The sequence below is a fragment of the Balaenoptera acutorostrata genome, chromosome 9, assembly GCF_949987535.1.
Source record: "Balaenoptera acutorostrata chromosome 9, mBalAcu1.1, whole genome shotgun sequence".
Taxonomy (NCBI): Eukaryota; Metazoa; Chordata; class Mammalia; order Artiodactyla; family Balaenopteridae; genus Balaenoptera; species Balaenoptera acutorostrata.
The window spans coordinates 68154366-68177181 of NC_080072.1; the positions used below are offsets into that span (position 1 = coordinate 68154366).

A 22816-nucleotide genomic window follows, 5' to 3' on the forward strand; every position below is an offset into this window, starting at 1 on the left:
ATTTACACTAGTTTTAATCTTTCATATTATTTACTCCATGGAATCCTAAGGGTAAAGCATATCCACCAAAAAATTTGAGAAGAAATCTTAAGATTGAACTACTTCGAATGTCCAGCAATTTATATTTTTTTCTTTCCTTTATTCCTTTCCTGCCCTGCTACTTGCCTTATAAAGCATCTATTATTCAAATGTGCCTTTCCACATCTTGGATCCAATTATAGCCTTTTATTTAAAAATGTATAGGCTCTCTATCAGTTCAAAACAATTTTTTTAAACTAGAAAAACAGGCAAAGGTAGAATTAGGAAATCTGAGAAGTAATACAAGTGTTTGGTAAGCACAGGGAGAGAAGTTCAATCTCAGTAACATTCAGGGAAAAATACAGTGAGACGCCACTGTTTAAGAGATGGATAGAAATTTGAAAGATTGGTAATGTAATGTTTGGAATAAATTTCTCTTATATTCTTTGGTGGAAATGTAAATTGTTTTAGCCTCCTTGGGGGACATTTTTTTGGTATACATTAAAAATTTAAATTCACTCCCAAAGTCCTCAGAGCCTCCAACTCAGGATGTCCAGCCTCAGGCATTAACCTAGAAAAAATACCCACACATTTGAGAGTGGTATGCTCTTCTTGAAAGATTTTTCTCCCTTACCTCAAGGACAGAACTACCTCTTGGTTTCCTAGTACCTCACTGGCCACTCTGACCAATCTCCTTTACTGACCAATCTCCTTTACAGAAGATCACTCATCTTCTGCCCCTCTAGAAACTGCAGTACCCCGAGGCTTGGTATATTCACACACACTCTCAAGATGATCTACAATCATATACGTATGCTCAAATCCAATCAATGGCTTCTCATCTCTCCCTTTTTTTTTCTCCTGATTTAGCAGGCCCTTGGTGAGCCCCAGGAATCTGCACTTTTTTTTTTTAATTGTGGTAAAATATACATAGCATAAGACTGATCATTTTAACCGTTTTTTAAGTATACAGTTGATTAGCATTAAATACATTCACATTGTTGTGCAACCATCACCACCAATCCATTTTCAGAACTTCTTCATCTTCCCAATCTGAAACTCTGTGCCCATTAAACAGTAACTCCCCATTTGTCCTTCCTGGAAACCTGGCAACCACCACTCTACTTTTTGTCTCTATGAATTAGACTACTCTAGGTGCCTTATATAAGAGGAATCACACAACAGTTGTCCTTTTGTGTCTGGTTAGATAGTAATAAGTTTATAGAAAGCAATGTGCAGAACAATACAAACAAATAGTATGGTAGAATGTATAGAATGCTCGTGAGTTACATCTGGTTACACAGATTGGGTGGGGATTTTGCTTCATGTGGATTATTAGAAAAATTTGTAGCAAAGATGCATATGTGTATTACTTGAATAACTTAAAAAATAAAGATAGATACATTAATAGATAAGTAACAGGTTACACGTAGGATAGACGAAAATGCCTGTTTTCATCTCTGTAAGGAATAAAACTTAGAATTTGGGATTTTTGAAAGTCTGTATACTGTGCCAGAAGTCTGCTGATGATCTAACTTGGAATATCAAAGGTGGAGATAAGAGATAAGACCTACTAGAACAAAGGATGAAAGGTGTAATAGTAATTGCCTGTTGATGTTTTCCTCTATCTGTCCTCTGTTACAATCTCATATGCATTCACATTTGCATGCATATGTATCCTATATGCACACATCACCAGCCATATGCATACATTTCTATGTTAAAACATTCCATGTTAAAACATGTTCTAGATACACAAATTCACAGATACCAATATCTGAAAAGATGTGTACCAAATTATTAACAGATGTTACCTCTTTTTTTTTTTTAAGTTTAAGGGATTTTTTTTTCCTCCTCCCAACTTATCTGCATATTTTCTGGTTTATTCTATAGTGAGCACTTATTACTTTTACAATTTGAAATAAAATAATTTATTTTAAATTTAGAAAGCCGCAAAAGTAAAAACAAACCTAATTTTACCTTGTTATACAACACACATAGTAAGTCTGCAAACCAACGGAAGGATTGGATGTCTCTGCACACCCAAATAAAATACAGTCTTCTAAGCCTGTATGGTTTCCAGTCATCCCTTTAAAATTAAAATAACATGATAATGATTATGATGGCAAAAAAATTAAGAATCCCTATATACTTGAAATTTTGCTTCTCATTAGTAAGTAACCTATAGAAAAAACAGTCATTTACATTCTAGCATCTGACATACCATTTACTTTAACTCCCAAATTTATTTAAAATGCAATATACTGACTCAAAGATATGCTATACTCCATGAATTTAAGTGCTCATGCTTGTGGATATTATATGCATATCACCCATTTCCATTTGAAGGCAATAAACTAAACTCCTGGATTAGAATAATATCAGCTCTGCATCTCAGGAAAAAAAAGTTCTCTATTTTCAGCGAATTCTATCACTCAACAGGGCTCCAATGGTCATCTTGCCCTGGCTTCCAGGCAAAATGAACCAAAACCATTCCAGAAAGTTGGTTGTTTACCCCCTTCTTAATAATTGTTAAAGAAAGAGATTTCACAACCACTTACTATGTAATGCATTCTAGCAACTCACAATTCCAAGTCTGGATTCCTCCTTATAATTATGAAGTAGACTTGAGGTTAAGAAAATACTCTTCCTTTTTTTAAACTTTAGGTGTCCAAATAACTTGCAAAATGTTTTCAGAAACAATTTCTGGTTTGGAATATAGTTTTTTTTCTAAGAACCTCCAAAAAAGTCCCAAATTTATATCAAGTATTTAAAATTGAAATAAAATATCATTCAAACACATCACTTCAACTTATTACTTCTTTTTTAGTACTTCATAAAACAAACTTTTAATGCAAATTGTGTTTTCTTGAAAAGTGAACAGAATATATTTTGTTTGTGGGTTTCATGACAATTACTGTCCATTAATTTTTGCTTATAATCCTAGAACTAAAATAACTGAATAAGTATATCCTGGTTAAGCAATCTTACCTTTGAAATTTTTATTCTTCAGTCTGTTATAAATTTGCTGAGTAACAGACCAAGGAATGATGTGCTCATTTGTCATCTCCTCAGAAAGGCTTTCCCTGACCATACTTCTAAAATAACCTGGGCCCTTTATTTCTATATCCCATTAATCTCTCTTCTCTTCATCATAGTTCTAATATTTTCTGAAATAATGTTATTTATGAATTTTTCACTGGTTTATTTTCTTCCTGCCCCATTTGAATGTAAACTTTGTAAGGGCAGAGACTCTCTTTAGTCATTGCTGTATTACCAGAAACTATAAGATCAATCGGCACATAGGTGCTCAAAAATATTTGTTGACTAAATGCATTAGTAATGCCACTTGCCCCTGATGAGAAAGTAAAGAAACAGAGGCTGGTGGAATGACTTTAACAGAGGAAAAGGACAGAGGGATGCATAATTGTGATACTGACGTTATTCTACAAGAAAACACGCTGAAAGCCACAGACCATGTATTGAGAATCACTCAGTTATTCCACTTATCAGTCAGTAAATGGAGTTCCTTGAACAATAAGTGAAAGAATTCTGGAAGGAATTACTTCTTACTGAAAGAGAGCTGTCTGAAATATTGACAGTTCTCTACTTGGACTAACATAATGGATCAAAATGACATACAGCAGAGTGTTGAGTATTGACGCAAAAGGAGTTACTCCAATGCCTCCAGCCACGCAGAGGCTAACCTCATAGTTCAGTGAATCTTCAAATGGACTTCCAAAGGGACCATCAATGTAGAGCCTGTAGGCAAGGCAGACAAAGGTGGAAAAAATGAAAATGAGTTACATTTCTATAATATGTGGCAAACATGATAAATCTAGTGTCTAGGCTTTGTGATGGCTCGGGCCTCATTTCATTGTTTCTCATAGTGATAAGCTTAAAGGAACAAGAAGTGTTGTTTATGAACTGTCAATATTAACACAAGCACATCTGTTTCAAAGCATGCCTATTTTGAGGGAAACATTCATTTAAAGTGTAGGGAAATGTATATAGGACCATGATAGTTAGCTAAGGACTAGTTAAAGCTTTGATCTATTTTATTACTATATTGGACTAAATTAAAATATCTTGTTTTATTGTGTCTAAATTCAATAATATTATTCTCCATGGTAAAGACAGCAGCAGAAATATTTCCTGAAACCTTTACCATGTGAACAGAAAAGAAACTAAGCCTGTTCCTCTTCTTGCCCTGGTTAGGTTTATTAGTATAGAAATAGCCAGAGCACAATCTCAAAGGAATCTCTGATTACTCTACTTGTGATTGTATATTCAAATGTATGTGTGTATGTGTGTGTATGTGTGTGAAATCCTTCTTAACTACAATGAAACTTGAAAATCATTCACTCAGTATTCATCCTCCCATTCTTTCTTGCTTTTTTTTTTGATTGAAGTATAGTTGATTTACAATGTTGTGTTAGTTTCCAGTGATTCAGTTATACATATACATATATCTATTCTTTTTCAGATTATTTCCCCTTATAGGTTATTACACAATGTTGAGTATAGTTCCCTGGGTTATACAGTAAGTCCTTGTTGGTTACCTACTTTATATATAGTAGTGTGTATATGTTAATACTAAGCTCCTAATTTATCCCTTCCCTCCTTCCCCTTTGGTAACCATAAGTTTGTTTTCTATGTCTGTGGGTCTATTTCTGTTTTGTAAATAAGTTCATTTGTATCATTTTCTTAGATTCCACATATAAGCAGTATCATATGATGTTTGTCTTTGTCTGTCTTACTTCACTTAGTATGATAATCTCTAGGTCCACCCATATTGTTATAAATGGCATTATTTCATTCTGAGCCATTATTCATGGCTGAGTAATATTCCATTGTATATATATACCACATCTTCTTTATCCATTCATCTGTCGATGGACATTTAGGTCTCATTCTTGCTTAGTAACAAAACATTAACGTTATTCAGGGAAGCAAACTGCCCAGCCAAAATACGACATTTCCCAGACTGTCTTGCATCTATTTCGGTTGTGTGACTATGTTCTGCCTAATGTGATATAAATGGAAGTGTAGTTACGAAAACTGGAAGGCTCCTTGAAGGAAGCTGTCTCAGTTGAAAGTTGCATCTCTATCCTTGTCCCCTTCTTTCCTCCTTCCTGGTGCCTGAAATGTTGACTTGATGGTCTAAACACTTATCTTTGATGACTATAAAATTGCCATACCCTCTATGGACTGCCTAGTTCCAGATATCTTTATGTTAAAAAAAAGACCCATATATATAAAACACTGCCATTTTAAAGCTTTTTTCCTATTACAAAAAAAAAACTTTCTTAAAAAATAGTAACTGTCCAGGGCTTCCCTGGTGGCGCAGTGGTTAAGAATCTGCCAGCCAATGCAGGAGACATGGGTTTGAGCCCTGGTCTGGGAAGATCTGGAGCAACTAAGTCCGTGCACCACAACTACTGAGCCTGCGCTCTAGAGCCCGCGAGCCACAACTACGGAAGCCCGCACGCCTAGAGCCCGTGCTCTGCAACAAGAGAAGCCACTACAATGAGAAGCCCGTGCACCGCAACGAAGAGTAGCCCCTGCTCGCTGCAACCAGAGAAAAGCCTGAGCACAGCAACGAAGACCCAACACAGCCAAAAATAAATAAATAAAAAATAAAAATAAAAAAAGTAAAAGTAAAATAAAAAGTAAAATAAAAAATTTTTAAAACCTAGCAATTTAATTTAAAAGAACAGTATATAAAGGTAAAAAAAATAAATAATTTTTCTTAGTTGGCATTAAGTGGATAATAAAACTGAACAACTTCATAGTGTTTTAAAGATTACAAAACACATCTCTATAAATGTCTGATTTGATCTCAGATCAATCCTGTGTTTGGCAAAAATGGACATTCCTCCACATATTCTATCTGGGTTGATGTCAAAGGAAATGTTACTTTTAATGAAATTTCAGAATATAACAAGCCTCTGGGGTAGTGAGGTTTCTATAAGAGAATAGCTATCTTTGAACTAAATTAGACAGCCCAAGGGTTATTTTTCTAACCAAAATAAATTTATAGGCCTAATCTTTCTGTTTATGTAAAGATAGTACAATGTAAAACCAACAGCTTTTTCCTTGACTATTCTGACATCAATAGAGCTATGTGACTGGCATAGTGCTACATGCTTTAGATGAATTATTTGTAATTATTAAACAAGAGTTAAGTGGTATTATTCTACTTCCTCAGTTAGGAAGCTGAGGTTCTAGAAGTTTAAATATTTTCTCAAGGTCACACATCTAAGAAGTGGTTTATATTGACCACCAGAATGAACTCCATTTCTATTTATGAAACCAAACAAATCAAAACTGTCTTCTTAAAAAGGAGTTCATTCTAATCCTTTCAACCAGAGAAATAATGAATTGAACCCTTTTTTCACTGAATATTAACTCTCTTTATGTCTGAAAGTATTTTTACCTTAAAGTCTATTTTATCTGAAACAATATTTCTTTGGTTAGAATTTCTCTGCTGTATTCTTCACCTTCTTTAACTTCTCAGCCTGTCTTTACCTTTATGTTCTGAGCAAATCTCTTGAAAACAGCTTATTGCCCTATTTCATTTTCTTATTCCAGTCTGACAGCCTTTTTCTTTGAACTGTAGAATTTAGTTCAATGATGTTGAATTACGTACCACAATATCACCTGTACTGTTTGTCCAACGTTTTGTTTCTTCCCCTCCCCCCCTTTTTTTTTTTGACTACTTTTAAGTGTTGGTCTCTGCTTTTACCTTTCTGTAAGTAAATTATGATTTTTCCTAGGGTGAATTTATTTTTATTATGTTGCTTGAGATTCATTGAGATCCCTGAATTTGAGCTATTATTTCTTCAAATATTACATCTCCTTCACTCTCTCTTTTTCTCCTTTTGAACCTCTAATGTAAAGGAATGCATGAACTTCTCACTCCATCCACCATACCTCAACCTTTCTTTCATATTTTCCATACCTTTGTCTCTGTGTGTTGCATTCTGGATAATTATTTCAGTTTTACTTGACAATTCATTATTCTCTCCATGGCTGCGATAAACTGCTCAAGTTTATGATATTGTATCTCTCACTTCTAGAAGGTCTATTGGCTCTTTTTCAAAAGTGTTTTGAGGAATTTGATTGTCCTTCGTCTCTTAATCATTATTTTAATACTCTCTTTTATTTCTTTTGACATATTAAACATTTGTTTTATACTTTTTAAATATACAATTTTACTAACGTGATTTGTTTCATGTTTTAAAAAATACGAGCTCTTTGGTGCCTCATGTATAGGAATACTTTGAGGATTAAAATGTGTCCCTCCAAAAGAGCATTTTCATTTTCCTCTTCCAGGCCACAAAAGGACACCATGAATCTGGAATCACTTTAAACTAAATTTTTGTCTCTGTGTTTAGTGGGCTATATACATATTGTGAATTCACTGTTTCAACTCAAGTGAGAGGAAGCTTGTGGTTACTAAATATCAGGGGAGATTTCTTTTCTAATTCCCCTAAGAACCAAGGACAAAATAAGTCAATTATCTCTACCACCTCCTTCTGCCGAGCCGACTATTTAATCTCTAGTTTATCCACTGGGCCATTTGCAGGGGTCTCTGATCTGCTCTCCAACCCTCCTCAGAGCCCAGGACTTATCTCTTGTCCATCACACATATGGCCTGTTAAAACCAGCTCTAACTTTGGGGGATAAATACCTACAATGTTAGGAGCAAATAGAAGCTTTAGCACTCACTTCACTTATTCATCTAGGTAGGACATTCCTTATGAGTTACGACCCCAAGCAATTATTTTTATCTCCTACCATATCAAACATGTATTAAAATTACTAATGTTTGTGTGCTTAGATTTTTAGGCTTTCTATACTAGTAAGATTATTATTGAGCATCTAGTATGCTATATTATGTTTATTTTTCACTCTTAAATACACACATACACATACATAAACATATAGGTGGATCCCCACTATTGGAATTAGTTCCTATAGAAAGTTAAGGAGAATTTGTTTTTGCCCTTTGATTTTGTTTTTTTTTTATTGTGCTGGCTAACTTAGGCTTGATCTGCTAATATGTGACTTGAAATGTTTATTACTATGCAAAAACTAGTTCAAATAATATAAAAGAAAAGCTACCAAGCTCTTCAAACTGTGCACACACTAGGTAGTTAACAGGAAACACGAATTATAAGCTGACCAACCCCTAGTGAATCTTCAAGTAAAACACCTAGCCAAATTTCACACCCCATTCCAACATATATTTAAACCCAGCTGCAAGCCACACTAAAATAAAATTACCTCTGAAAGCTTTTAGAGGGAATATATTCCGTTAAAATAAACACTTTGAGTTTAGACTTTTATACTACATCAGCCTTTCCAACAAAGAGTGTTATTTTTTAAATTGTATTTACTCTGGAATGTTATTTATTAAGATGATAACCGAATCTTTTTATTTTCTGTCCACTTATCTGCATTTAGGTGCAAATATTTTACAATTTCTTTTTCTCAAACAAATCATTCCATCCCTTTCCTAGTTTTCTTCTTTTTCCCACATGGCAACTTATCCTCCTGCTGAAAGCAAGGTGTATAGCTCGCTGGCTTAGTTGCTGGCTAATTTTAGTGTGAATAAACTCTTAAACCTCAGATTTATTTATGCTATGTTTTGTTTTGTCATTTCTTTTCCATTAGTGTAGAGAGCTCAATTCAATTAAGAAATAGAAGTAAAATGTCATTATTATGCATCTTGTCTTCACAGACCAAAAAAAAAAAAAAAAAAGAGAGGGTAGGGGAAGAAACAAAACGTGGGACAAATAATGAGCACAAAATAATTCTGTAGAATGTAATTCAACGTAAATGAACTAACATCTTCAGCTCAACGGGAAAGACTGTCAGACTAAAATAAGACAATAAAATTGAGTCATGGGTTTTTTCAAGAGACTCAGCCAAAAAGTAGGGTATTAAAGAATAAAGATATAGGAGGAAAATTTATTCGAAAGCAAAATATTTGTAGTCAACACTTAGTTCAGATAAAATAGACTTTAAGGAAAAAACATTGTTACAGATATGATGTTACTAATCATTGGTAATTCAGCTCGGTGGGGTGTGCTTTCAGATTTTCCTTTGTTATCAAAGATGGGTGACCATGAGGCGAGAGACTTCTTTATTCTACTCTCTTCTTTTCTGTTCAGCATGCTGAGCACTCCTCTCTTCCCTGGTTACAGATGTGATAAAATTTGACCTTGAAAGGAATGAAAAGCCTTCCATTAGGCTTTGACTAATATGTGGTATGTTTCCATCCAAAGTGTGGTTCTTGGACCAATAGCATTAATTTTATATGAGAACTTGTTAGAAGACAGAATTTTAGATCCAACCTCAGACTTACTGAATCAGAATCTGTGTTTTAATAAGGCCTCTGGGTGGTTTGTAAACACATTAAAGTCTGAGAAGCACTTCTCTAACGCGTCTTTCCAGAGAATTCCGTTAATGTTGATAATAAAGTGAGATTTTCCCCCCTATTTTTCTTTTGTATTCTGTGAATATTATCTTCTTCGAGACTTTATAGAAAGCGATGATTTAGTTATTTCAAGATCTGGAGGGTAATGTCTGCTACCTGAATGTGAATCTTCCCCAAAATTGTACAATCAATAAGGAATGCAAATAAAATCACACATAATTCATATCAGCATTACCAGTAGACAGAGAATAACTATTGTAGATAAATGATCACTAAATACCAACAGAAAAAAAAAGTGGTTGAAAAGGAAGACAGGCAAGTAATGTCATATACATATATATATATATATATATATATATATATACATACATATATATAACTGTAGACTCTGAAATCAAAACCAAAACAATGACACAGAACTATATTTAAAAATATAATCCAAGAAAGTAAAAGTTCAGAAATACCATCAACAAAATCTCAACCTATAAAGTTAGACAGCCTTTGGGAATTAAGTGTAATATTACCATATTTTGTGAGTATATGGATTTTAATGTTTTGTCTCACCTTCCTCTGCCATCATTTTTCTCCTCCCTAGGTGATTCTGGAATAACAGAACCCAAAAATGCTGGATTTCAGCTGTGACACAACTTACCAGGTGCAACATTTTTCAGACAGAAAGAAATAATCACTCTACTGTTATAAGTTTCTATCATTCTAGCTTCTAGGCTTACTCTTTGATTGATTAGAGGCTATTAATAAACAAGAGGTAAATTATATAAGTAAGATAAACTCATAGAATAAATGGGTAAAACAAACAAAATACTACACATGAAAGTGCTTTGAAAACAATAAAATGCCATAAAAATAAAACATATTTTATAAATACAGCTAGCCCTATTGTCTAGGAATCACCAGATTTCCTCCTTGGGTTTTACTACTAACTCAAAACCCAGGACACTGTTAAAATAGTTTAGCTCAGTCGTTATCTCCAGTTGCTGGCGTACAATAGGCACTAAAAAATTTTGGTTGAAAGAAGTACTGAAAGAATAAAATATGCTCAACACATTCATTTGCCTTTAATTTAGAGACAATACGCTTGCAACCTCGTTCACTAGAGGGGAGAATGCTCACAGTAGGGTAAAATTTTCTGTTCTCAAAACTTTCTCAGCAATTACTTTCAGTACAGAGATTTTAACAGCAAAAAATAGCCTTTTAAAATCCAAGTAGGAGGGAAAATTGCAACTTAAAAGAGTTATTAAAGAAAATTTAAGGAAGATGAATAAAACTATGTGTTTACTATATAGTAATATAGTAAATTAGAATGTAGGCTCTAAATCGAGTTTAAATCATGGCTTCACCAGCTAGTAGCTGTGTAACCTTGAGCAAGTTACCAATCACTTTGTACCTCAATTACACTCTTTGTAAACAGAAGGTGATGTAAATAATACACACCTCACTGGTTATTGTAAGGATTAAATGAGATAATTCAGGCAAGGTAAAGACCACTGGTTGTCTACCCTTTATCTGTTTTCTCTCCCTTATTCCCAATTGGTGGTGGCGTTACAGTAACGTATCCATTTAAGAACAAAAAAATGACTATATTTCCCCCCCTTTCTTACAAAGACATAAGACCCACTTCAGGGTAATAAGATGTAAGACGTTTGGGGTTGGGGTTCTGAGCAGCTCCTTGAACAGGAGGACGCTGACTCAGCGTGCCTGCACCTGTTATGCCCTCTGCTCTTCTTTCTTCTGTCTGGAAAGAGAATACGATGGCTGAAGCTGAAAGAGGCATCTTGCAATCGAGAGAAGGAAAGGGGAGTTGCAGACACCTCAGATGTAATATGCTGACCCTGAATTAATATAAGCCACCACTTACCCTGGTACCTCTTGTCACATGAGAAAAACAAGCCCTCATCACTTTTAGCTATGTTTCTGTTTTATGTAGCTGAATGCAAATATTTGATAAAATATTTTAACATGGTGCCTGGATATAGTAAGCGTGTGATAAATGTTAGATTTTATTATTAATAATAAAGAGTTATAATTTACATACATTTAATGCTGGTGCAAATGTACATTTCTGGAAAATTATTTGCCTTTGTTATCTTCATCTGATTAACTTTTACTTTAAAAATGATTCTAATTTAAAAAAAAATAAAAAACTATCTGAGACCCTTACCTCCCAAAACCTAAAATAAGGTATCATAATAATAGATACTCCTCATTGAACATTTAATTTAACCCAGGACCTACCTAAATGTTCTATATACACCTTCACTCTTAATTCACACAACAACCTTCACAGGAAGGTATAATCTCCCTTTTACTGGGGTGGGAACCAAAACTCAAAATGTTACATAATTTCCTCAAGGCCACGTTTCTATTAAGAAGCGTTACTAAATTTCTTGTAAGACTGACTCCAAAGCTCATCTTCTTAATGATCACATATTAATGATTACAGTCAATTAGAAATTATTTTGGTTAGGGATAATACATAAAGGCAAAACAAAATATGAAAAGGGCACATTGTGTCAAGGAACTCCTGGAAATTCCTGCTTTGCAGGATGGTAGGGTTCAGAGCCAGCCTTCATATAACAGTTGTTTCTGGGAAAAAGGTGAATGTGATTAACTGTTTCCCTCGAAAGGACAGTTGCAGTTTTAGACTATTCCATTCCCAGGAAGTAATCATATCAATAAGAACAACAAGGAGTGGGAGGGAGTTAAAAAGCCTGAGAAAGTCTTTGAAATCTTTCTATCTTTCTCTAATGGTCCTCAAATGTTAGTGTGCATCAGAATTGTTTGGAGGGCTTGCTAAACACAGAGTGCTGGCCTCCACCCCCAGATTTTCTGGGTCAGTAAGTCTGGGGTAAAGTCTGAGAACTTGTGTTTCTAACAATATCCCATGTGACATTGATGGTGCTAGAAGAGCAGGTAAGGAGGATAGAGAGTAAGCTGGTGCAGGTGGGGATTTTAAATATGGTGACCCAGGCAGGCCCTTAACATTTAAGTTAAGACTTGGTGGGAGGTGGTGGGTAGTGGTCCACACTGCTTAGACTTTAGGAACAACTTAAGGAAGAAAACTTCACCAGTAGAGGGCTAAGAAATCTCCGTAATTAACGAGTGAGTGATTAATACATAATACAATCTCATGCATAAATAAAAGCAACATTGTTCGAAAAACTGCTTTGATTGATGTCTGTTTCTTGGAGTTCTGAATCATTTAATCAAGATTTTCCAACAGAAACTGTTAATTAATTTAGGGGTTGCAAAGACAAAACTTCTTTGGCAAGAAGTTCCCATAAAACAAGTATATTATCAAAATTATACTACCGTAACCATTATGAATTGATTAATTTTTAACTGCTTTTTTAATATTCATTTTTACTATAGGTTCATAAACTGTTTCTAAGATCATGGCTTAACTTTGATAATATCTCACTCTTCTAGAGCTGAGAATATTGTTGAGGAGCTATATATCACCTTATGCAAAAAGGAGGTTGTTTCTATCCAAGGATGTTAAGATAGGATTTTAAGATTTTTAACAAAGGAAGAACTTCAGGCCACTTTCTCTCTCAACTGATAGACAATTTCTGAGTCAAAGACAAATAAAAAATTAAAAAACTAAAAACAGCTGATGTCTGAGAAGATGTATGACAGCTGAGAATGCAAGATGAGGCAGAACAAAGAAAGTAAATAGCTCTCAGAGGCACTAGATGGAGAATCCAATATGCTTAACTTAGTCTCCTAGAAAGTGTTTACTTCGTCAACTTGTTCTAAGATTTCAGCTGCCTGACCTCCCAGCTACAGGTTCATCTTGGCCCCATCCTTGAACCAGTTCTTATTTGAGTCCAGAACCAGTTATTCTCTCACTCGGCACTGACGCATCCTTCTTCCTTGTCCATTAGTCTTGCACTAACAGAGTTCTTTGACTTATCATATGTCTGAGAAGAATCTTCATAATTTCAGCAGTGCCTCAGTTTTTGTAGAATTGTTCGATGTTTTTTTTTTTGGTGGTCCACCTTGCTTTTGCAGTCCTGATGGCAGGGTTTTTACTTGTGAATCCCAGCCCAGGGGCTGGGACCTACTATCTATGGATAGATCAGCTTAATTTCGACATTATGCTTGCCTAGGTTCGAAAATATTCAAGAATTAAGAATCCTAAAAATATCAAATTTTTTAGATCTCCTGCCAGCCAGGTGTTGGAATATCATCTACTAAATAAAAGAAAACCTAAGTTTAGGGATGAGAAAATGAGAGACAGTAATCCTTTAATATTATGTACATTATGAAGAATGTTATGACTAGCTGTGATTGTGGAAACTACTAGAACAGCTGTGCATCCGTCATAAGCGGGCCCACAATAGAAAGAGTCCCTTCCTGATTAATCACTCTGCAATCAGATCCCATCACCCAGAGCCATCATTGTTGGGCAGAACATGTCCGTTCTGGAAGGATCTAGACTGGAATGAAGACATTAAAGCAGACCATGAGGTAGAACTTCACCCTGCCCTGAGGTGAGGCATAGCTTTGGGAAAAGGTAGAATAGAGCTGGGAATGGGGATACTAATGAGAATTCACATTTGCAAAAGGTCAGGTACTTTACATCATTTTATTTAACAATCACAAAGCTTTACGAGGTAGAATTATGCCAGGCACTGTGTGTTCCTCAAAGCAACGTTAGAGGGATGGTACTTATCTGTCTATCTACCCACCCATCCCTAGTTCCTGACACAGAGCTCCTAAACTCTTGTACATATGGGTACTAGGAAAACCTTTTATTCTAGTATTTAGTCTTTGACTCTTATTCCTGGCACAGAGCTCCTAAGACCTTTGTAATTTCCTCCATGATAGGCGCATCTGACACAGAGTTCCTATATTCTTGGAATTTCCTGATTCTAGGAATGTCTCTTGTTCTGATGAGACAATTCTTGGTGGGCTCCAGGATGCAGCTGGTCACCAGAAATGCCAGGCCATGATTAGAAGCTTGGAAGTTTCAGCTCCACCTCCCTATTCTCTGGAGAGGGGAGAGGAGCTGGAAATGAAGTTAATAAATGACCATGCCTCTGTGACGAAGCCTCCATATAAAGGGGTTTAGAGAGCTCCCAGGTTGATGAACACATCTACATGCCAAGGGAGTGGTGCACGCCAACTCTATGGGGACAGAATCTCCTGCACTTGGGACCCTTCCAGACTTCACCTTATGTATCTCTTCATCTGGCTGTTCATCTGTATGCTTTTTCATATCCTTTATTGTATAATAAATCCCTACGTGTTTCCCTGAGTTCTGTGAACGAAGGACAGAATCCAAGGAGAGGGTCCTGGGAACCCTGATTTGTAGCTAATTTGGGCAGAAGCTGTAAGTAACTTGGGAACCTACTACTTGTGATTGGCATCTGAAGTGGGAATGAGCAATCATATGGGACTGAACCCTTAACCTGTAGGGTCTGCAACTAACTCTGGTGAGTGTCAGAATTGAATTGAATTGCCAGACACCCATCTGGTATCAAAGAATTGGCTGGTGCGGGAAAAACTCCCACGTACCTGGTGTTAGAAGTATGGTATGTGAGAGTAAAGGAGAAACAGGGAGTTTTTCCTGTAGTGCTAATATTGTATTTGAAAGAGAGGGGAAAAAAAATCATGCTCAGAAAGACCTCCCACTTGTCCTCAGTCATGGGGACAGTAAGCCAGCATGCGATACAAGTGAAACTGCTTGAATTCCTTCCTTGAAGTCCTTCCTCTTCCCTTCCCTCCCCTCACCCTTTCATCCTCTCCCCCCTCTTCTTTTTGCCCAATAATCATCCCATTCTGCTGACTGTGCCTCCTAACATTCTCAGACATCTATCTGCTTTTCCCTATTACTATTATGACAGAATTGATCCTTTATCACTTCTCCCCTGAATATGAAATACGATCTCTCAATGAACCACCCACTTTCACGGTTCCATATGCTGTTATGCTCTTTGTTCCATCTATAAAAAGCCTCTTCATCTGGTTCCATAGCACTTGTCAAGATTTTCCCCAAAGGGAAAATTAAACTTTACATGAATTGCCTAGACAGGAAGGCACTTTATCTTCTCTTCTCCCATTGAATTTAGTACTTCTCTATAATTTATAAGACTTATCATATTGTTATAATTAATTTCTCCATTAAACTCTGATTCTACTTTTCCCCCATGGGACTCTAGGTCCCTCAAAGCCATATACTATGTCCTAATCATTTTTGTATTTTCAGTAATTATGACTGCTTCTGGTGCATGTAGTTTTTCAATAAATATTTGAAGAATGGAAAAATGGACAGATGAATAAATGAGAGGCAGTATAGCACAATTAGGTATAATTTGGGGGCCAAACAGACCTGGGTTTGAGACCCAGCTCTGCCATGTGACTTTGGATAAGTCACTTAACCCCTTTAAATTTTAGTCCCTTAATCTGTAAAATCTGTAAAATTCGGAAAATGGTCCTACCTAGCTCATAGGGGATGGTAAAGATTAAATGAAATAATGCATATAAAGCACATAACACAATCTTGGCATGTAAAAAGTGTTAAATGTTGCTATTTTTTATTATGAGTGAGAATAACTTCGCTCAGGTAACAAATATATTACAAATGTGCAGATTGAACAAAAATTACTGAAGTGGGAGGGAGGGTCTCTGGAAGAAGAGGAACTCAAAACTTTCTTTGGGAAGAGAAAGGAAGACAATTTGGAGAATAGATGACATCTGGAAAGGTCATCTGAGGCTCTGCAATTTAAGTATATTACTCAATATCACTGTTTTAAGCCATTTTTAAACAGCCCATTGGAAATGACATTGAGTTGAGACATTGCTTTTATTGTCCAAATAATCAAGGTTGTCCTCTGGTGGCAAACCAAGCCAAAAAGAAAGAGCTCTGAATTTTGTCATAAATAGTATTCCCCTCTCTAAGCAGTTCTGACATTAAGCATTCCAGAGAATTTGATCTTTATGAGAACCAAATAGAGATACGTGACATTTTATTCCTGTTTTCCACAATATTTTTATACGTATTATGATTAAACTTTCAGAGCCATTGGAATATGTTTAGCTGGCCTAATTGCCAACATGGTTGCAAGTCATTTGTGAGTAAAATTATGCCAAATGTCTTCAACCATTTTACATCCCGAAGCTGCATTTACAAGGATAAGAATATTTATAGCTACCCTCTATTCTAAATACATTATAAACCTAAAGCCTTCACAGTTAATAACGATGATGACAGCTAAGAAATGAGCAACAAAACTTAAGCTCATTATCTCCATTTCTTTCCTCTAACCTATGAATCAATATTTACTTTGTATTAAGTACGCATTCATTTCCTGCTTTTCACTCATCTGTCTATTTCTGACACATCTATTCCTGCTCTGCGAATTTTCATGGTGCAGCGTCTTCTATGACATTCTGATGAGAATGGATGTGCCCGGTTTTGGCAATGGGTCAACTTTGAATTCAGGAATGTAAGAATGTGACTAATTAGCATTATTATATTTTAGAACAATGTTCCCCAGCACCATCGCAGGTAACATTTTTTAAAAAATGGCTTTCCCTTAAAAAACACACGTACACACACATTTCAAGAACTAGTCAGTTCTCTTCATGAATATTTTCCCTAAATAAAAGACACCCTTTTCCATGTTTCATTATCCGTTAGGTGTCTCGATAAGATGCTCAAGATTATAGGGACACTATGCTCACTAGAGAACCCACCCCCAATCCAAATTACCACAGTCCATTCATCAGCCTATATTAACCAGTGTAGAGTGAGTCTCACTTAAAGAAGGTCAGCTACATTATCCTCTGTAAATATCACTCTGTGACACCACGTAATACAGGGCACATAAGTCACTTCTTAACCCATATTTTAGCTCTTAGAACGTATTTCTCACAAATGGAGTCTATGTTCAATGAGTCAATAAAAGAATCAGAATAATCTTAATGTAGTGCGAATGTAAATTGATACAGCCACTATGGAGAACAGTATGGAGGTTCCTTAAAAAACTAAAAATAGAACTACCATGTGACCCAGCAATCCAACTACTGGGCATATACCCTGAGAAAACCATAATTCAAAAAGAGTCATGTACCACAATGTTCATTGCAGCACTATTTACAATAGCCAGGACATGGTAGCAACCAAAGTGTCCATCAATAGATGAATAGATATAGAAGATGTGGCACATATATACAATGGAATATTACTCAGCCATAAAAAGAAACAAAACTGAGTTATTTGTAGTGAGGTGGATGGACCTAGAGTCTGTCATACAGAGTGAAGTAAGTCAGAAAGAGAAAAACAAATACTGTATACTAACACATATATATGGAATCCAAAAAAAAAAAAAAAAGGTTCTGATGAACCCAGAGGCAGGACAGGAATAAAGACGCAGAGGTAGAGAATGGACTTGAGGACGCGGGGAGTGGAAACGGTAAGCTGGGACGAAGTGAGAGAGTAGAACTGACATATATACACTATCAAATGTAAAATAGATAGCTAGTGGGAAGCAGCCACATAGCACAGGGAGATCAGCCCGGTGGTTTGTGACCACTTAGAGGGGTGGGATGGGGAGAGTGGGAGGGAGATGCAAGAGGGAGGGGATATGGGGATATATGTATACATATAGCTGATTCACTTTGTTTTACAGCAGAAACTAACACAACATTGTAAAGCAATTATACTCCAATAAAGATGTTAAAAAAAAATAATATGGTTATATCTGTAAGTGCCAAAAACTTATCTGGTAGAATTCAGCAGCCAATTCTATGTTTATTAATATAAAAACATAATGTCATTTACTATAAAGCAGATCTGGCTGCTGAAATTTTAATGAGATACAAATAAATTAAACTCTCAAACAATTACTAAAAAAAAAACTTAATATAAATAGGTATACTGCACTGTGAATAAAAGCAACAAATACTAACGGTTTGATTAAACTTTCAGCTTTCTAGAAATCTTTGTGTGTCACAAAATTACAAATTCCTTGACTTTTAGTGATCTTCAATAATGAATAAATGAGAGTATATCTGAGAGTGAATATAAATGAGAGAAAAAATGAGAGTATTAAAAACCATGAATAATACAAAATTAGTTTAAATTAGGTCTAAACACACAGATTCCCTGCCCACTTGCATTTACTAATTGGCCCTTACCACAACTTTCTCTTCTACCCCAACATTCTTTAAGTGGGCATTGTTTACACGCACAGAGTTTTTGCTCCTAGGCCCTTCCCTGGACCAACTCAACACTGCCTAGGCACAGCACAAACAGAGTTATATTATCCCTTCTCTGTCCCCCAGCATCTCCTAAAATTCTGCCAAACTAGACATTAAATCAGCTATGGGAAGATGAAAATGCTTAATATTCTGTAACTTAAATAAACTAATTGTATTTAATCCAGAATTTTATGTAAATATTTTCAGCCCCAGAAACCTTTAATTAGCATATTTTCATTTGATAGTTTAGAAAACTGAAGCTCATAAAGATGTTAAGTGGTCACCTAAGCAGTGCCTCACATCAGCATCTCGCAGTAATTTAGAAATATTGAATAAATAGTACTTCCTTAAATATTAATAAGGGTGGGTTGACGAAAGTATCTTGACATAAAAGCTATCCTGCAAGATAAATGAACAACCTATTTCCTACGGTGTTTGGAAACATGTAAATCTAGTTAATTCTAGATGCAATTTTAAATAAATAGCAATAAATAACATCTGCAGCTAAAATGCAGTATTTACTATGTGTCAAGCTCAGTTCAAAATATTTTTTTATTACTTCATTTAATCTTTGTATCATGCTTGAGTGGTAAGTATTATTATCTTCCTCCTTTCACACAGGTGGAACTGAGGCATAGAGGGTTAGGTCACCCAGGTCACCAAGTCAGCAGGGAAGGCAATCTGCTTCAGAGTCTGCACACTTAACTGCCGTAATACGGTGTGTGTGGCATCAATGGATGATTTTTATTTCTTTAATCTGCAGATGTCAAAAAGTATATCTACTCCAAGGGTTAGACACTGACAAAGGATTGTTACATGATGTCTGTTAAATATTAGAATGGATCACATCACTATCAGAAAAGCAATCTAAGAAAACAAGAAGGATACTTGTAAAATGATACAGCTAAGGAAACCTAGGGAAACAACTGCAGACAGATTACCAGTTTAGAAACCATTGTAAGTCTCCTTTAAACAATGGTGTCAGTCAGAGAGTAGGCCTAAGAGGCAGAAAAGCAAGTATCACTGGCCCCTGCAAATAGCAGCTGTGGGCAAAAATACTGATAGACATGCATGGATCTCTTCAGGCACCTCCATGCTCCCTGCCAACATGAACATGAGTAATGTACCCATGCAAGGCTTGTCCAGGCACATGTATGTCCCTGTGAGTACTGGGAGGAGATTGGAAGATTATTGCTAGAGATTAAACCTGGATTAATATCTGAAACAATGAACAGATAATTCAGATTATATATTTATTTTGTGACCAGAATTAAGTAAATATTATCATAGCTATGTAATCAGGGAAAAACTAACTCAGGTGAAGTTCAGTAAATACTTGAATAAACTGCCAAACTGAGCAAAGAATGAATCATTTAGCATCATGATGAGTTTTGATTAAATATGTGTAAGCCAAGCTCTAATTCTTTAATTTGGTGACCGTTTTTTCTATTTCAGATAACAGTTTATTCATTCTTTAGCCTGTTGCATACTAGCTAGTAAAGAGAGTCAGATTACTCAAAAAGTAGAGGGTACTCCAAGCTTTCACAGGAAGGATCAAGATACCAGCATACATCAGCTTTTAGGGAAGAGAATACCTAATAAAAACCTGGTATTTCCTTATTCTCTGGGAAGATGAGGCACATTGCTTCAACCAATTAGTACACTTGTGGCATCTAAGAAAAAGTCTATCCCATTTAAGAAAGAGTTATCAAGATGCTAAAGAAGAATAAATTCCTAAAATCATATCTAGCATGTGGTTATTTTGAAAACCACTTATTAACATAGGCAGAACTCTCTATGACATAAATCACAGCAAGATCCTTGTTGACCCACCTCCTAGACAAATGGAAATAAAAACAAAAATAAACAAATGGGACCTAATGAAACTTAAAAGCTTTTGCACAGCAAAGGAAATCATAAACAAGACCAAAAGACAACCCTCAGAATGGGAGAAAATATTTGCAAATGAAGTAACTGACAAAGGATTAATCTCCAAAATTTACAAGCAGCTCAATATCAAAACAACAAACAACCCAATCCAAAAATGGGCAGAAGACTTAAATAGACATTTCTCCAAAGAAGATATACAGACTGCCAACAGACACATGAAAGAATGCTCAACATCACTAATCATTAGAGAAATGCAAATCAAAACTACAATGAGGGATCACCTCACACCATTCAGAATGGCCATCATCAAAAAATCTAGAAACAATAAATGCTGGAGAGGGTGTGGAGAAAAGGGAACCCTCTTGCACTGTTGGTGGGAATGTAAATTGATACAGCCACTATGGAGAATAGTATGGAGGTTCCTTAAAAATCTAAAAGTAGAACTGCCATACGACCCAGCAATCCCTCTACTGGGCATATACCCTGAGAAACCTATAATTCAAAAAGAGTCATGTACCACAATGTTCATTGCAGCTCCATTTACAATAGCCAGGACATGGAAGCAACCTAAGTGTCCATCAACAGATGAATGGATAAAGAAGATGTGGCACATATATACAATGGAATATTACTCAGCCATAAAAAGAAACGAAATTGAGTTATTTGTAGTGAGGTGGATGGACTTAGAGTCTGTCATACAGAGTGAAGTAAGTCAGAAAGAGAAAAACAAATACTGTATGCTAACACATATACATGGAATCTAAAAAAAAGAAAGGGTCATGAAGAACCTAGGGGCAATATGGGAATAAAGACGCAGACCTACTAGAGAATGGACTTGAGGATATGGGTAGGGGGAAGGGTAAGCTGGGACAAAGTGAGAGAGTGGCATGGACATATATACACTACCAAATGTAAAATAGATAGCTAGTGGGAAGCAGCCGCATAGCACAGGGAGATCAGCTCGGGGCTTTGTGACCACCTAGAGGGGTGGGATAGGGAGGGTGGGAGGGAGGGAGACACAAGAGGGAAGAGATATGGGGATATATGTATATGTATATATGTATAACTGATTCACTTTGTTATAAAGCAGAAACTAACACATCATTGTAAAGCAATTATACTTCAATAAAGATGTTTATATATATATATATATATAAATCCTTACATTTAAAGGATAGAAAACAGGAAACCAGATGAGGGATTAGCTGTGAAGAGCCTGAGACTTTATACTGCAGGAGATGCTCTAGTTAGTTAGGTTAGGTTTTTCAGGCCTTTTCAGAAATCCTAAAAAGGAAACATTTTTTCTTTGCCCTCCCAAAGCTCGCCCATCATTACGCCCATTCCCTTCACAATACCTAGGGAACTCCTATTGCTTACTTGGGATAATTTCTAGATTGAATGAAGGGCAGAATCTCGGAGTCTTGACTAGATGGAGGAAGTAGTAAATCTCGAAATCGTTCTGTCAAAAGAAAAATAAACAACAGGCTATGAAAAAGGTCATAAAATAATTTCAAAATAGAATTATTTCCTATTCTTTTAATTTGTTAACTATATTGACTGCATATCTTGTATTAGAAATTTACCCACTATTTTATGTACTACCAAAATAGGTTTTTATTTCACTTTAATGACTATGCATATTTTTCTAATTAAGATATCATAACAACTGCATATATAAAAATAGCAAGTATTCATTAGTATAAACTAATACTAAAATCTTATAATTGAAAGGTTAGAGGAAACATATATGACCAATAAATATACCAAGAGATGCACAAACTCATTAGTAACCTGGGAAATGAGAATTAAAACCACACACCATAAGGTAGCATTCACATTATGTGGCATTCAATTGACAGAAATTAATCTCACAAGACCAAGTGTTAGGATTGTATCAACATAAGCTCTTATATAATTCTGGTGGAAATGCAAGTTGGTGCAATAGCTGTGGGGAACAATTCAGTATTATCTTTTAAGTTTGACTTTTGCATACCCTATGAACCAATATTTCCTTCCCTAGGTATATACTCTGCAGAAACTTTGAAATATGTCTCAGGCAGCAAGAAAAAGAATATTCATAGCAGCACTGGTCAGAACAACATAAATGGAAACAACTCAATTGCCTAGAAACAGGAGAATGGATAATTTGTGGTATATTCACACAATAGAATATTCGTTGAAGTGAAACAATGAATTCAGTTACAAATAAAAACACAGTGAATCATATTAGTA

The 22816-nt window shown here is 35.6% G+C and overlaps 1 protein-coding gene across 2 annotated transcripts in view; it reads right to left on the reverse strand.

The window, feature by feature from the left end:
• NOX4 (NADPH oxidase 4) overlaps positions 1–22816 on the reverse strand; it is a 142286-nt gene that overhangs the window by 13457 nt on the left and 106013 nt on the right. For both annotated transcript variants that reach the window (XM_007168474.3, XM_057553476.1), the window contains 3 exons: positions 21962–22043; positions 3661–3780; positions 1999–2107 (listed from right to left, as the gene is read on the reverse strand). In XM_007168474.3, coding sequence (XP_007168536.1) covers positions 1999–2107; positions 3661–3780; positions 21962–22043 — 311 coding nt within the window. The remainder of the gene's footprint in view (positions 1–1998; positions 2108–3660; positions 3781–21961; positions 22044–22816) is intronic.